At 42.8% G+C, this 13,996-nt stretch overlaps 1 protein-coding gene across 1 annotated transcript; it reads left to right on the top strand.

The window, feature by feature from the left end:
* Nucleotides 1-8,017: 8,017 nt before the first annotated feature.
* Nucleotides 8,018-13,255, top strand: LOC130566942 (uncharacterized). The gene is made up of 3 exons (XM_057354770.1): nucleotides 8,018-8,165; nucleotides 8,372-8,497; nucleotides 8,663-13,255. Exons 1-3 carry the CDS (start codon nucleotides 8,018-8,020, stop codon nucleotides 12,592-12,594), a joined length of 4,206 nt encoding a protein of 1,401 aa, XP_057210753.1. The 3' UTR covers nucleotides 12,595-13,255.
* Nucleotides 13,256-13,996: the final 741 nt, after the last annotated feature.

The following is a 13,996-nucleotide window of genomic DNA, read 5'->3' as shown; positions in this document are numbered from 1 at the left end:
ATAGGTTAGGTGTCGTGATTGCTGATGTCGAACCAGCCGGGCTTGATTATTTGCTCAGGCTCCTCCCGAACTTTGTTAATTAAACATCATATATTATAAAGTAAGTGACATATTCAATTATATAATTGTTTTGCACAAAAGCGTCTGTTCCTACTGTATTTAGATCAGCTAATGTTTAGAATATTCCCTGTCAGTGTTTTTATGATTGCAGCTGCATTGATGTTTTCGTAGTACTTTAGTTCAGTATAATCTGTAATAGAGATACTATAAACTCATTTTCACTGGATAAGCAATGCAACTAAGTTACATTTGAAAATGAATTGAAGCGGTCTGAAAAAAGTAATGGAGGAAATGTATAATGTTTGTCTCTGAGATATAACATTAGTCTGGTCTAGACTAGTACTATCAAGAAGCACAAAATGGAATGACTCAAATCCAAGCACCTCAAACTTATAACACACCAAAGACACAGAAAAACATGTATTTGCGCCAGATGACCCCTTTAGGGGGGTCAGCAGATTCAGGTATGCTGAGTATAGCCAGGGATTGGGAAATGCAAGTTGATTTAAACCACAGACTTACTCTCCCCTTGGAAATCATAGCGACCAACCTGCGGCCGGACATGGTTCTGTGGTCCAGCTCCAGTACGACAGTCCTCATAGTTGAGTTGACTGTACCTTGGGAAGAGGCCATTAACGAAGCATTTGAAAGAAAGAATCTCCGGTATGCCAACTTAGCAGCTGAGGCTGAAGATCGGGGATGGACAGCGAAAGTGTTCACGGAAGTGGGCTGCAGGGGCTTTGTTTCCAATTCCACTACAAGGCTGCTTAAGAAAGTGGGGATCAGAGTACAGGCCCAACGGACGGTAGTCAAAGAACTTGCCACTGTCGCTGAGAGAAGCAGCCACTGGCTGTGGTTGAAACGGAAGGACGCAACATGGGCTGCCAAGTGACCACGTAATAAAATGGTGTTGTGTGTTGTATTGTTAAGCCATAAGGGACCGGGGGCACTGAGCTTGCATTAACAGAGCCAGTGGGACTATAACAGCCTTAGCCAACGAGTTGGCACGTATGGTTGCGATGATTTTGGAAATGTGTTGTAATGGTATGCCATACGGTACCGGGCGCACTGAGTGCGCATTAACGGTTTGGGTAGTCGTGGCCTAATGATTAGAGAGTTGGACTTGTGACCAGAAGTTTGCCGGTTCGATTCTCAGGGTCAGCGGGTAACGACTGTGTTACCTTTGAGCTGCAGTAATAGCTGCCCACTGCTTCTGGTGTATATGTGTGAGTTCACTACTCACTGGACGGGTTAAATGTAGAAGTCACCATAGCTGACAAATAGGACAGGTCCAGTGGAGGATAATCAAGAACTGGCCAGTTGTGCAGAAAGAAGAAGCCAATGGCTGTGGTTTAGGTGGATGGACACAGCATGGGCTGCCAGATGACCTTGTAACAATGCAACACACACCCAGGTCTGATCACCCACTGTATAAGGCATGGGAAATGTCCTATTGGGCAATTCAACTGTGCTGAAATAGTGGGATTATAACACCTAGTCCTATTAAGCGAATCTAATATACAGTACATACATAAACGTCTTGGTTACGGAAGTAACCTCAGTACCCTGATGGAGGGAACGAGACGTTGTGTCGAGCCGACAGATGGGGTTCGTCCTTGAGAACCTATCGCTTCCGACTTCTTTAGAAAAGGCCAATGAAATTGGCGAATGAAATTGGCATGCCGGACTCCGCCCCCGGATATCCGGGTATAAAAGGGAGACGGCGTGCTGCATTCATTCACCTTTGTTCTGAGGAGCCTGAGAACCTCTCACGACTGTTGCAGTGGGCAGCACGTGTTGTGGCATAAAGGACACAATGTCTCGTTCCCTCCATCAGGGAACTGAGGTTACATCCGTAACCAAGACGTTCCCTTTCTGTTGGTCTCTCGACATTGTGTCGAGCTGACAGATGGGGTTCCTATGGAAAATGCCACAATGCTGTGCCCTGTTACAATCTCTAGCGAAGCCATGGTGACTGGCCTGGGCGTGTCAGCCGTGAGCGCTACCGCGAAATTGTAACCTACCAGTGGGTAGGTAGGGGGTCCCAGAGCTTTTCTTGAAAGGTGGGAAGGCCCCTGCCTTCGGCCCTCACAGGTGGTGGCCTTGTTTCTCTAACAGCGAGAAGCCGCCCGGTACCGTAAGGCCACTGGGTAAGCGCTACTTCCTCAAATGGGGGATGCGCTACAGAGACCACTTCCTACCGTAGGGAGGAGTTTAGTGGAGATACCAACATGGTCTCGCCGTTAGGGGAGAACTCATGGGAGGAATGTGCGGACTGAAGGAGTTAACCACAAGGTGGAGGTCCACCTAGGGAAGGTCATGGATTACCAAGGTGGGAACCAATGATGCGGATACATCAGACGGAACTGCCCTGCTGGGGGGTTACTATGTCCAGTAGAGTACCTGGTTTAAGGACCATGGTATCCCTGTTCTTAATTGGCCAGCAAACTCGCCTGACCTTAACCCCATAGAAAATCTATGGGGTATTGTGAAGAGGAAGATACGATATGCCAGACCCAACAATGCAGAAGAGCTTAAGGCCACTATCAGAGCAACCTGGGCTCTCATTACATCTGAGCAGTGCCACAGACTGATCGACTCCATGCCACGCCGCATTGCTGCAGTAATTCAGGCAAATGGAGCCCCAACTAAGTATTGAGTGCTGTACATGCTCATACTTTTCATGTTCATACTTTTCAGTTGGCCAAGATTTCTAAAATTCCTTTCTTTGTATTGGTCTTAAGTGATATACTAATTTTCTGAGATACTGAATTTGGGATTTTCATTAGTTGTCAGTTATAATCATCAAATTAAAAGAAATAAACATTTGAAATATATCAGTCTGTGTGTAATGAATGAATATAATATACAAGTTTCACTTTTTGAATGGAATTAGTGAAATAAATAAACTTTTCAATGATATTCTAATTATATGACCAGCACCTGTATATGCATCCATGCATAAGTTTAAAGGGGGTAGAAACGTGACAGTTAGGTAAGACAGATCCTGCCCCAAAATGACCCCAACAACCTTTAAGTATTATCCTGTCATGTGTAACATGTAGTGTGTGTGTGTGTGTGTGTGTGTACGGCCTTGAAATGTTAGCATGTCTATGTAAATATAAATAAATGCTTCATGAGACATACACTGTTACTTGTGTGCATACGGAAATGTAATATATGCCATTTATGTCCCTATATCAGTAGTGATCTTGCCATGTATGTTACATATAAGACAATAATATAATTAACACATATAGTATATACATCCTCTGGATATATGTATATATATGTTTTTAACATATTTGAAATGCCCATATTAAATTAGTATATAAACATATATTTAAAGTATGTATAGGGTTAATTTTTATATGGTATTATATAAATGGTTTTGACCATTTGTTAACAATATATATATTGAATTTATATATGCAAGTTAATTACCCATGTATGCCTATAAGATATTGTTTATTGTAAACGATTAACTGATAATAATTAGTTTTTACTTATTTTTTAATGATTCAATTCAGTTTTCCCGTCAGTGACATGCCTATGGTGGGTGCATGAGCACATAAATTACATGAGCATATTGCGTAAAGGTACAGACTACACCAAGTACACAAAAGGATCTGACTGTAGGGTTTTGAAAATATGTTTTTAAGCTTTGGTAGTCAATTCTGTTCATATCTTTGCTGATAATTGTGCTTTTCCTGTTTGCAGAGGTGTCCAGTAACGAAGTATATTTGCCTGAGTACTGTACTTAAGTACACTTTTTGAGTATCTGTACTTTACTTGAGTATTATTTTTTCACTACATTTGAAAGACAAATATCATACTTTTTACTCCACTACATTTATAAAAAGGTCCAAAAGTAGAAAATGGTTTCTATGCAGCGGGGTTTCCTGTGTTCGCAATTTATCTGGCTTGCGATCTGCCAGGACCTTTTATTGTTGCCAAGTATTTCAGTTTTTCTAAGCTCGCGGTTAGCAGGTGCTAGCTTTGAAAGGCCATTTGGCAGATTTTTTTTGTTGCAAATCTGGAAACTCTGGGATCTTCCCCGCTAAACTAATGTAAACGTAGGCGTTGCTACACCATTGATAGCGCTCTAAAAAGGCAAATAGAAAATTAAAAGACGAAAAAGGCACATGTTAAAGTGTGGTGTAATCATCTGTGGGTTACGATCAGTCAAAGATCGTAGAAACATTGTCATGAAAATAATCGGCATAACGGCTAAACGGTAAATAAGCATCACATACACCTTGAGCTACACGTGCGTGTTAACTTCTGATCTGCTGCTATATCATTTAAAGTGATTTGGAAAATGAATGATGTTTTTACTGAAGTAACTATAGTTGAAGTATTCCTGTTGAAATAAAACAACAGAACCCTGCCCAAAATACAACATAAAATGTAATGGATTTAATGGTTATAATGGGAATTGTACTATGGATACTTGCACCCTGCTGAAAAAATCAATACTAGATGGATTCTATTGGTGGAATGGTAAATCCTATTGGAATAAAACCCAAAACACACTACAAAGAGGAATTTAATTTAAAAATCTCATTCTAATTAAAAAATTCATTGGTTTTTTTCAGCAAGGATGGACGTGTAGGCATGCACATTGCATGCTTGCATTATATATTGAATAGGACTTGTCGTGATGGACACTTCAGAGAGAGATATTTGTGTTGTTGGACAAGTTTTACTAAATGCTGCGAAGAGACGGAGAAGAACTGATAAAATACGCTTAACGGATGATTAGATGCTTAATATGCCTAATTTGTTATACACATTAGCCTCCGCCAGCACGCGCTCACTCACAAAATGCCTTTGTAATTTAAGTTTGACGTTAAACTTCTGAATTTTGATGGATAATTGATAAGTTTCCTTTCATGTTTTATTGAATAACATCATATAACCGGGATGTAGAGGTATTATGAGTTTATAAACTGTGTTTGCTTGCTTGCTCTAATGGAAAAATACTGCTGTGCTATGAGGAACTCACAAAGAGCTGCATGAATAAAAAACAGGATGTGGGTTAAACTGACAGAACATTTAGTTCTGCTAGGAGGGCAAAATAACTGCTGACAAAGTGACACACAGGGAGTGAATATATACCTCACCTGATGATGAAACTAAGATAATAGTTTAATTAGTTAGTGCATTAGTAAAGATTAGAATTGTTGAGTTATGTATCATGTTTGTGGTATATGAATGTGCGTCATGAAAATTGTCTTCCGGGAACTGGGCGAAGGAAATAACACCGAAACTAGGTGGGATGGCTGTGTTGTACAAATGTTTTTTACAGATAAGAGAAGAGATGGAGTCAGAAGGGAGGCACTGTCCTGATTGGTTGCCATGGAAAGGATCTGCCCAGAGACAAGAAAAGAGGAACAGAAAAAGAACGACGATACATACCTATAAATACTATTGACATGTGTGCTGAGGGTTGTTGGCTTTTGAGAGAGTGTGGAGAGCGACTGACAACCCAAAGCTTTGTTACCCTTTTTACATCTGATAATAAAACTTCTGTTTAATTTTGGAGAACGTCTCTGTGCAAATTTTGTGCAAACTGACCATTAAGTCCAACAATTGGTGACCCCGACGTGATTTGACGAGAGACGAAGGCATCTTTTGCCAATTTTGTTGGAGAATCGGAACGGATTCAGGTTCAACACACAGGTCGACCTAAAGATAAAAGGTAAACAGAAGCCTGTTAATTCAAAATTCTGCTATTGAATATACCTAAATTGCTGTGTTGAATTTGATGAACATTCCGAGTGAGTAAAAGTAAACTATAAAAGAAGTTTGAGAAATCAGATTTAAAAAGTAATAGTATAAGAATTGAAGAAATTAGAGACTGGGTCTCAATATTTTGTGCGTTGTGGTAATCGCGTCTGTGACAAAAAAGGCCAGGGTAATAAAACCCTTGAGTTTGGAACTCATAAAGTGCGTTGTGGTAATCGCGTCTGGGACAAAAAAAGGCCAGGGTAATAAAAACCCTTGAGTTTGGAACTCATAAATTGCGTTGTGGTAATCGCGTCTGGGACGAAAAAGGCCAGGGTGAAATAAATCCCTTTGAGTCGGCGAACTCATAAAGGAATATTCCAAGATTGTCTGTTATATGTTTGAATGTTTTGAAAAAGTGAATGCAATTGCTGATGTGAAAATTAATGTGAAAACTGACTTAACTGTGTGACAAAGATACTGTATAATTTTTGCAAACTGTGAATAGAATTTGTGCGTAAAATGGCCGAATTTCAGAAAGAATGCGACGAATATGGGTGTCCGCCAGTATTGGTGCAGTGGCAAAATGTTACAGATATGTTATTAGCACAGGCAGAACCAAAAGATAGAAAGCAAAGACAGAAAGAAATTGATAAGTGTTGGGTAGCATTATGTGATGAGTGTGGATGGGAAAGTGCAGAAAAGGTGATGACTCCGTTAGCACCAAAAGTTAGAGAAATGGAGAAGAAAGCACACTGTAAGTTGCGTAGACATGTAGAGGAGAAAGATAAAGTAAAGTGGTATAATGCAGGGAAACATGGCAGTGAAGAAGACGCCCTCAGGAAAAAACTAAGAATGTGGACTAGAGTGGCGTTAACAACCACAGCACTCAGTTCACAGAAGACACAGGGAGGTGAGATAAAAGGGGAAGTGAACAGCTCAAAAGTCAAAGAGAAAAAGAAAGAGAATACAGGAAATGCTCAGACTACCCCCTCTGCTCCGCCCCCAGAAAAACCCAACCCCACTTCATTATACCCAACATTAAGCCATCCCCCTCCATACGAACCGCCCAAACAGCAGGTAGTGATGACGATTAATGGGGGAGAAATGGATGTTGACGTAGATGACATTACTGATTCAATGGAGAAACTACACAAAGAGGTTGTTGAATTAAAGCAGATGGCTGAGCAAATTAACAGCGTTAAGCCATGGGACTGTATTGGCTTTGGGTGACTTAAGGTGCCTGTTGGGACAGATATTGACAGCCTCACAAATGCAAAATTTAGAGCTCGATGCAAATACAATGTATGTTGAAAATGAGACACCATTTACCAGAGTAAACACGGCTGTAAGCCAAACTCTTCGCCGACTATATCCCGTGCCACCAACTGTGTACCAGAATATAAAATTCCGCATTAAACCAGGTGAGACTGGAGCAGCCTATTACTTCCGTTGTGCTGCTGAGTGGGAACAAATGGTGGAGGAAAACAGTTTAAACAACCCTTTGACACGAGACATATTTAGATCAGCAGTAATGACAGGAGCTCCAAATGGAGTAAAACAAGCAATGGAGAATAACCCAGAAATCCCAGTGGCGAGTAACGAGGTATGGGAAAGACATTTAGTGCACCACACAGACAGAGCAGTTGAAAAGTCCAACAAGGAAGAGGAGGAACTTGAAAAAGTCAAAACACAGCTGTTAAAGCTACAGTTAGAAAAAGCAAAGGGCGAAGGTGTGACAAAAAAGGCTAGACAAATGCCACAGCATGACCACCCCAGAGATCCATATGAAGGGCCCCCATATAGTGGTTCACCCTTCGGGGGACCACCACGAGTACAGCAGCACATGACCCCACCATGGGGCCAAGGAACAAATCATAGGCAGGTATCCCACTGGAGAGGAAACAGAGGCAGACAGGGAGGACGAGGGAGAAGGGGGAAGAGCGGGACACAGTGTTACATGTGCGGTGAAAATGGACATTGGGCAAGGAATTGTCCACGAAATGGTTCACAGACTCAAGGCCAATACAGCGGTCCACCTGCGGGGGGATGGGGTCCCCGAGGAGGTGGTTCCGGTGGTCAGGGCAGGGGACCACAGACCCCACACAACTCGGGGCAACACTTCCCGTCACCCTCCAACCTACAGGCACCTGTGCACCCAACATGGGGCCCGGAGGGTGGGGCGGAGGAATGTTGAAGGGGCCCACAGAGAACCACCGTGAGAGGAATGGCCGAACCTCTCATGGAGATAGTGGTGAGTGATCGACCACTACAGGCTCTGGTGGACACTGGGGCCACATACTCTACTGTAACTAAGGGCACAATTGATAATAGTGATCTGACAAATTGCGCAGTGGGAGTAATGGGGTTCTCTGGTGGGGTGGAAAAATGGCCTATGACCAAATTGTTGAGAGTGAAAGTCGCCAATCAGACATTGTCGCACTCGTTCCTGTACTCTTGCAATGCTCCCATCCCCCTCCTAGGCAGAGATTTATTAATTAAATTAGGAGCTAGTATTGTTCAGCTGAGGGAGTGACAGTGAAATTTCCAGATGGATCAGAAACAAATTGTTCTCTTTCAGGTCACACCACAGACAGTCAGTGGATGCTAACATCATGTGGTGAGCTAGAAGATGCTGACATATATTGGGTGGAGCTAGATTTGAGTGTAGCCCCCAACAGTGTTGTGTCAAGGTATAACGAACATCGTCAGTGGATCACAAACATAGACATTTTTCTGCCACCCATAGACCCCCTACATTGCACATTGTTTTATGACAGGGATGACACCACGCAATACCAAGATCTGTTCCAGGAGATAGAGGACAGCAAATGGGTGCTAAAAGGATCTGGTCTTATGGTAGGAAAATAAGGAGTAGTGGCACCAGTTCTATTGACAGAAGAGCAGATGAAATGGTATGAAATGTCAGATACAACAGCACCACATATCTCCTTAGCATTGCATCCAAACCATGAGGCTAGGGAGCTAGGCAACATGACTAAGAGACTGTTAGCAGCTAATGATTGGAAGCCCACAGAGATGTGGGGTATCCTATATTCAGATACACAAAAAGCATATTGGGTGCAAGACCAAACAGAAGACACAGGGGTGTTGACACACAAACAGATCTCCAGATGCCACGGTAGGGAAAGAACAGACGCTGACGGAGCAGAAAATATGATTGACACATTGCCTGATAATTTATGGTCTCAAGGACCAACAGATGTGGGGTTTTGTAACATCAAACCTGTTAGCTTCAAATTGACCACCACCACACCTATTTGGGTCCCTCAGTACCGCAACAAACCAGAAGCAGAACAAGGTGTAGCCACCACTGTTTCTGGACTGATTGACAAGGGAGTGATAACCCCTTACAGGTCTAATTGGAACACACCAATTTTCCCAGTGCCTAAACCAGGCACCAAGAAGTACAGACTGGTGCATGATTTACGTAACATCAACTCCATTGTAGCAACACCTACAATGACGGTGCCAAACCCATATATAGCGCTGTCTACACTGACTCCAGCACACCAATGGTTTACATGCATCGATTTGGCAAACGCTTTTTTCTGCATCCCAATCGCAGAGGATTGCAAAGCATGTTTGGCTTTTACATACAGGGGTTGCCAGTATTCCTACAACAGACTGCCACAGGGTTTCATTTTACCCCCTGGCATTTTTAATCATGTTTTAAAACAACAGCTACAGGATTGTAGCTTACCCGAGAACTGTGTCATGATCATGTATGTTGACGACCTCCTTCTAGCAGCCACAACCGAAAAGGCATGCCTGGAGGCTACCAGAGTTGTGTTGCTTCAGTTGCACAAGTCTGGTTTCAAGGTAAGCAAGGACAAACTGCAGGTGTGCAGACCTTGTGTTACATTTTTAGGCCGACTGATCACGGCACAGGGATCAACTTTGACAGGGACACAAAGACAGGGTATACTCAGCCATCCAAAGCCAACTACAGTGAAAGACATGTTATCGTTTTTAGGCCTCACAGGATTCAGTAGGCACTATATCCCCATGTATGTTTCACTGACTACACCACTCAGGCAGTTGATTAAAGAGCATGGCATGAAAAATCTGAAAGCAGAACTTCAGTGGACACAAGAGGCTGAACGGACGTTCATTGACCTCAAGACACAGCTAGCTCATGCTGTGCACCTGAACTGTGCTAACTATGAGTTACCTTTCTTCCTGGATGCCTCAGAATCTGGCTCCAGCGCACATGGTGTCCTGTTTCAGAAAGACCAAGGTAGGAGGAAAGTGTTGATGTATGCTAGTGTGTTGTTAGACTGTGTAGAGCAAAGACAACCACTTTGTTCTCGATTTGCAGCGGGTTTAGCTAAAGTTGTGCACAAAACATCACACATTGTAATGGGCCACCCACTGACAATACTCACCACACACTCCATCATGTCATTCGTAAATTCAGCATCATTCACGTTTTCACCACTGAGACAGAGAAGAATAGCTAAGATTTTGACCAGCCCCAATCTCACATACACACATGAAGGCATTAATATGGCTGATCTGATGGGAGATGGACAGCCGCATGACTGTGCACCCATCACCGAGAGAGCATCCAAAGTAAGAGAAGATCTGTCTGCAGTGCCATTGACAACCCCACCGCCAGTTATGACATTGTTCACAGATGGTTGTTGTTTCAGAGCAGAGGATGGGAGCCTGAAGGCAGCCTATGCAGTAGTTGAACAGGTGGGAAGCTCATTAGTGACAAGGGATGCAGGGAAGTTAGAAGGAAAACAGTCAGCACAGAGAGCAGAGATGATAGCAGTGACAAGAGCCCTGTACTACGCTGGTGAGACCCGTGTGAACATATATTCCGATTCAGCATATGTTGTAACAGCTGTCCACGTGGAATTGCCCTTATGGCAGAGATGTGGTTTCATCACATCCTCAGGTCGACCAATCACGCATGCATGCGAAGCCAGAGACCTTTTAGAGGCTCTGATGATACCCAAAGAGGTAGCAGTTATTAAATGTCCAGGACATTCCAAAAATGATTCCCCTATCACTGATGGAAACAATGCAGCTGATCTAGCTGCCAAAACTGCAGCTGGCTATGTTGCAACTCAGCAGGTGGTGAGATCAGATAGAGCCTGTAGTGATCTTTTGCCTCGTTTCACTCGAGAATATTTGGTCAAAGAACAACAGAAATCTGCCCCTGAAGAACAATCAGTCTGGTCACAGCATGGAGGCATCTGTGCTAGTGATGGTCTATGGCAAGCGCCAGATGGACGCCCGGCATTGCCTGTCTCTCTGACCGGTTCAATGTTAACACAAGCCCATGGGGTAAGCCATGTCAGTGACAAACAAATGATGAGAGCTCTCGAACATTGGTGGCATCCATTTTTGCAATCCATGGTGTCAGGTCATGTGACGAGTTGTTGTATCTGTCAGGAACACAATGTAAAACCTAGCATCAAACCCAAACGGGGGTGTTTCCCTTTGACATCTGGTCCAGGGGAAGAAATTGTGATTGACTTCACAGACATGATTACACGAGTACATGGCAAACGCTATGTTTTGGTGATTGTTGATTATTTCACTGGTTGGCCAGAAGCATATCCTGTCGGCCGAGAGGACAGTACGGCCGTAATAAAGTGTCTAATCAACCATTACATTCCACACTATGGGTTCCCACGACGTATCAGATCTGACAATGCCACCCATTTTAAAAATGAACATTTGAAAATTGTTGAACAGGCTCTAGGCCTAACACATGCGTATGGTACGGTTTACCATGCGGCCAGCCAAGGTAAGGTTGAACGTTTAAACCTGACAATTAAACTAAAATTGGCTAAAATCTGTGCACAGACTAAATTGAACTGGCTGTCAGCTTTACCCATTGCTCTCATGTCTATTCGTTCTTCTGTCAACAGGATCTCAGGCTTTACACCTTTTGAATTGCTTACAGGTCGTCAATTTCCAGGACCAACCACGGCGTTGAGAGAGGACACAGTGCAGCCATTGTCACATACTGTGTATTTTGATAAACTAACAGCTCTGATTCGAACCTTTTCCCATCAGGTAACTCCTGTACCAGCACAACCGGAGGAACTGCCATCTCCAGTCACAGCTGACTGGGTCAGGATCAGGATCTTCCGCAGAAAGTGGAGTGAACCACGGTGGTCTAAGCCCCATCGAGTAACAGCTCGCACCTCACACTGTGTGCAACTACAAGACAAAGGCGATACTTGGTTCCATTTAACATCCTGTGTAGCTTGTGACCCACCTTCTAGGTCTCTTGCTGACACTGGTTTGGACCTGAGGACTCAGGTCCAAGAGAGGGAGGATACACAAAGTGACGGTAAAACAGACACTGAAATTGCCACTGGACAACACCAACAGCTCCAAATTATACATAAAACAGGCGACATTTTCACAAGCCCACACACAGAACCATTGGCCCATTGTGTAAGTGCTGACTGTGCATACGGAGCAGGTATAGCTAAACAGTTCAAACGGCGATATGGTACAGAGAAAGTAATTGACCAAAACAAACAACCAGGTGAATGTGCAGTAACTAAAGAAGAAGACGGCAGAATTATTTTTCACCTAATAACCAAAGAACAATACACTGATTTACCAACATATGACTGTTTCACAGAAAGCCTAAAACACATGAGAGATTGGTGTGTGGCTAATAGAGTAAGAAGTATCTCAGTACCCCGGCTGGGGTGTGGTCTAGATAAACTAGACTTCAAGAAAGTGCAAAAGATTCTGAGTGAAATGTTTACGGACGTGAACATACAAATAACCATTTATTCCTTATAACCAAGTTTTATTATTGTGTGATTTTGAGTGTTTTTCAATATTTTTCATTTTTTCATGTTTAAAAAGTGTATTTTTAAGAATGTTTTCTTACAAGTTTTAGGGTATTAAGTTTTTAAGAAGTGTTGATTTTGTAAAGATAACAAGGCATTACTAGAGAGGGTGAATACAGCAGCAACAAGATGAAGCTGTGGGAAAATTGGAAGTTGTTGTGCGTATTAGGGATAATTGCAGGAACCATCGTAGGGATAATTTTCGGAATACAGAAAAGTCAGGAAGGTAATAGCACCACACTTCGAACTAGACACAGAAGATCAACTGCATCAACAGACCCATGTGTAACAAAATATGGGGGGCTAGAATTAAATTATGAAAAGAATTCAACCACTTCATTCCAATTTGATTTATGTAAAGTGATAAAATGTGGGGACAAGGAAAGCACATGGAGGGGATATGATACATACGTGTGTCTCAGTCAGGGAGTGAACACACCATGTAAAGCCAACAATAGTAGAGCCTCAGGCCAATGGTGTAGCACCTGGAGTCAGGTGGTGGCCTACACAGGAAACTGGAGGCCAGAGAAATTCCATTATGGGACGCGAACGGAACTGTGGGAAAAAATTACGCTCCAAAGGGATTTTCATGTGAGTAGTAATCCCATAACCATGTCAATAGGGGGTTGGGACGAGTTGCCAGGACAAGCGCACGGAGAAAAACATAAACCATTGTATCTTGTTTTTGGGGTAGACATCTCAGGGACGGACCCAATGTCGATAATTAAAGTAAACTTGAGAGAAAGACCAAAAAATGAAACAGTGAAAACAGAGAAACCATTGTCAGTAAAAAACCCAAAGGGTGAAATAGTAGAAATTGACTACACCAAATTAAAACCAGAAGACATAATAGAAAAAGCCACAGGGTATGGGGAAAACAATTTATGGATGGAATGGATAATTACCACAGCCAGGGAACAAGGATTAGATGATTGTGTAGGGTGTGCTAACGCAAGACCCAAACTACACATAGAACCAGCTCTTTTGCATCCAAACGATACCTGGGGCTACGGGTGTATGCTTGCCTTGACACGTCAAGCATCACCACCAAATTGTACCACGTTGGCAGCAATATTTCCACCCATCTCAAACCACTCTAAAGCAGGACCATTCACACCACAGAAAGCAAACTATACGTGTTTTAACATTACACGTAACTCACCAACAAGTAACCTAGGGGAAATAAGCAGTGACTGGTGTAATCAGATAGTGATAGATAAAGGGACACAAATAGGAACATGGGCTATAGCAGGATTGTATTATTATTGTGGAGATCGTAGACTGTTTACTAGAATACCTGAGGGAGCAAGAGGAATGTGTGCTATGGTAAGGTTAGGAGCCCCGATAGCTCT

This window comes from Triplophysa rosa, linkage group LG16 (genome assembly GCF_024868665.1).
Source record: "Triplophysa rosa linkage group LG16, Trosa_1v2, whole genome shotgun sequence".
Taxonomy (NCBI): Eukaryota; Metazoa; Chordata; class Actinopteri; order Cypriniformes; family Nemacheilidae; genus Triplophysa; species Triplophysa rosa.
The sequence above is the reverse complement of the archived record's forward strand: the minus strand, read 5'-3'. Positions and strand labels throughout refer to the sequence as shown.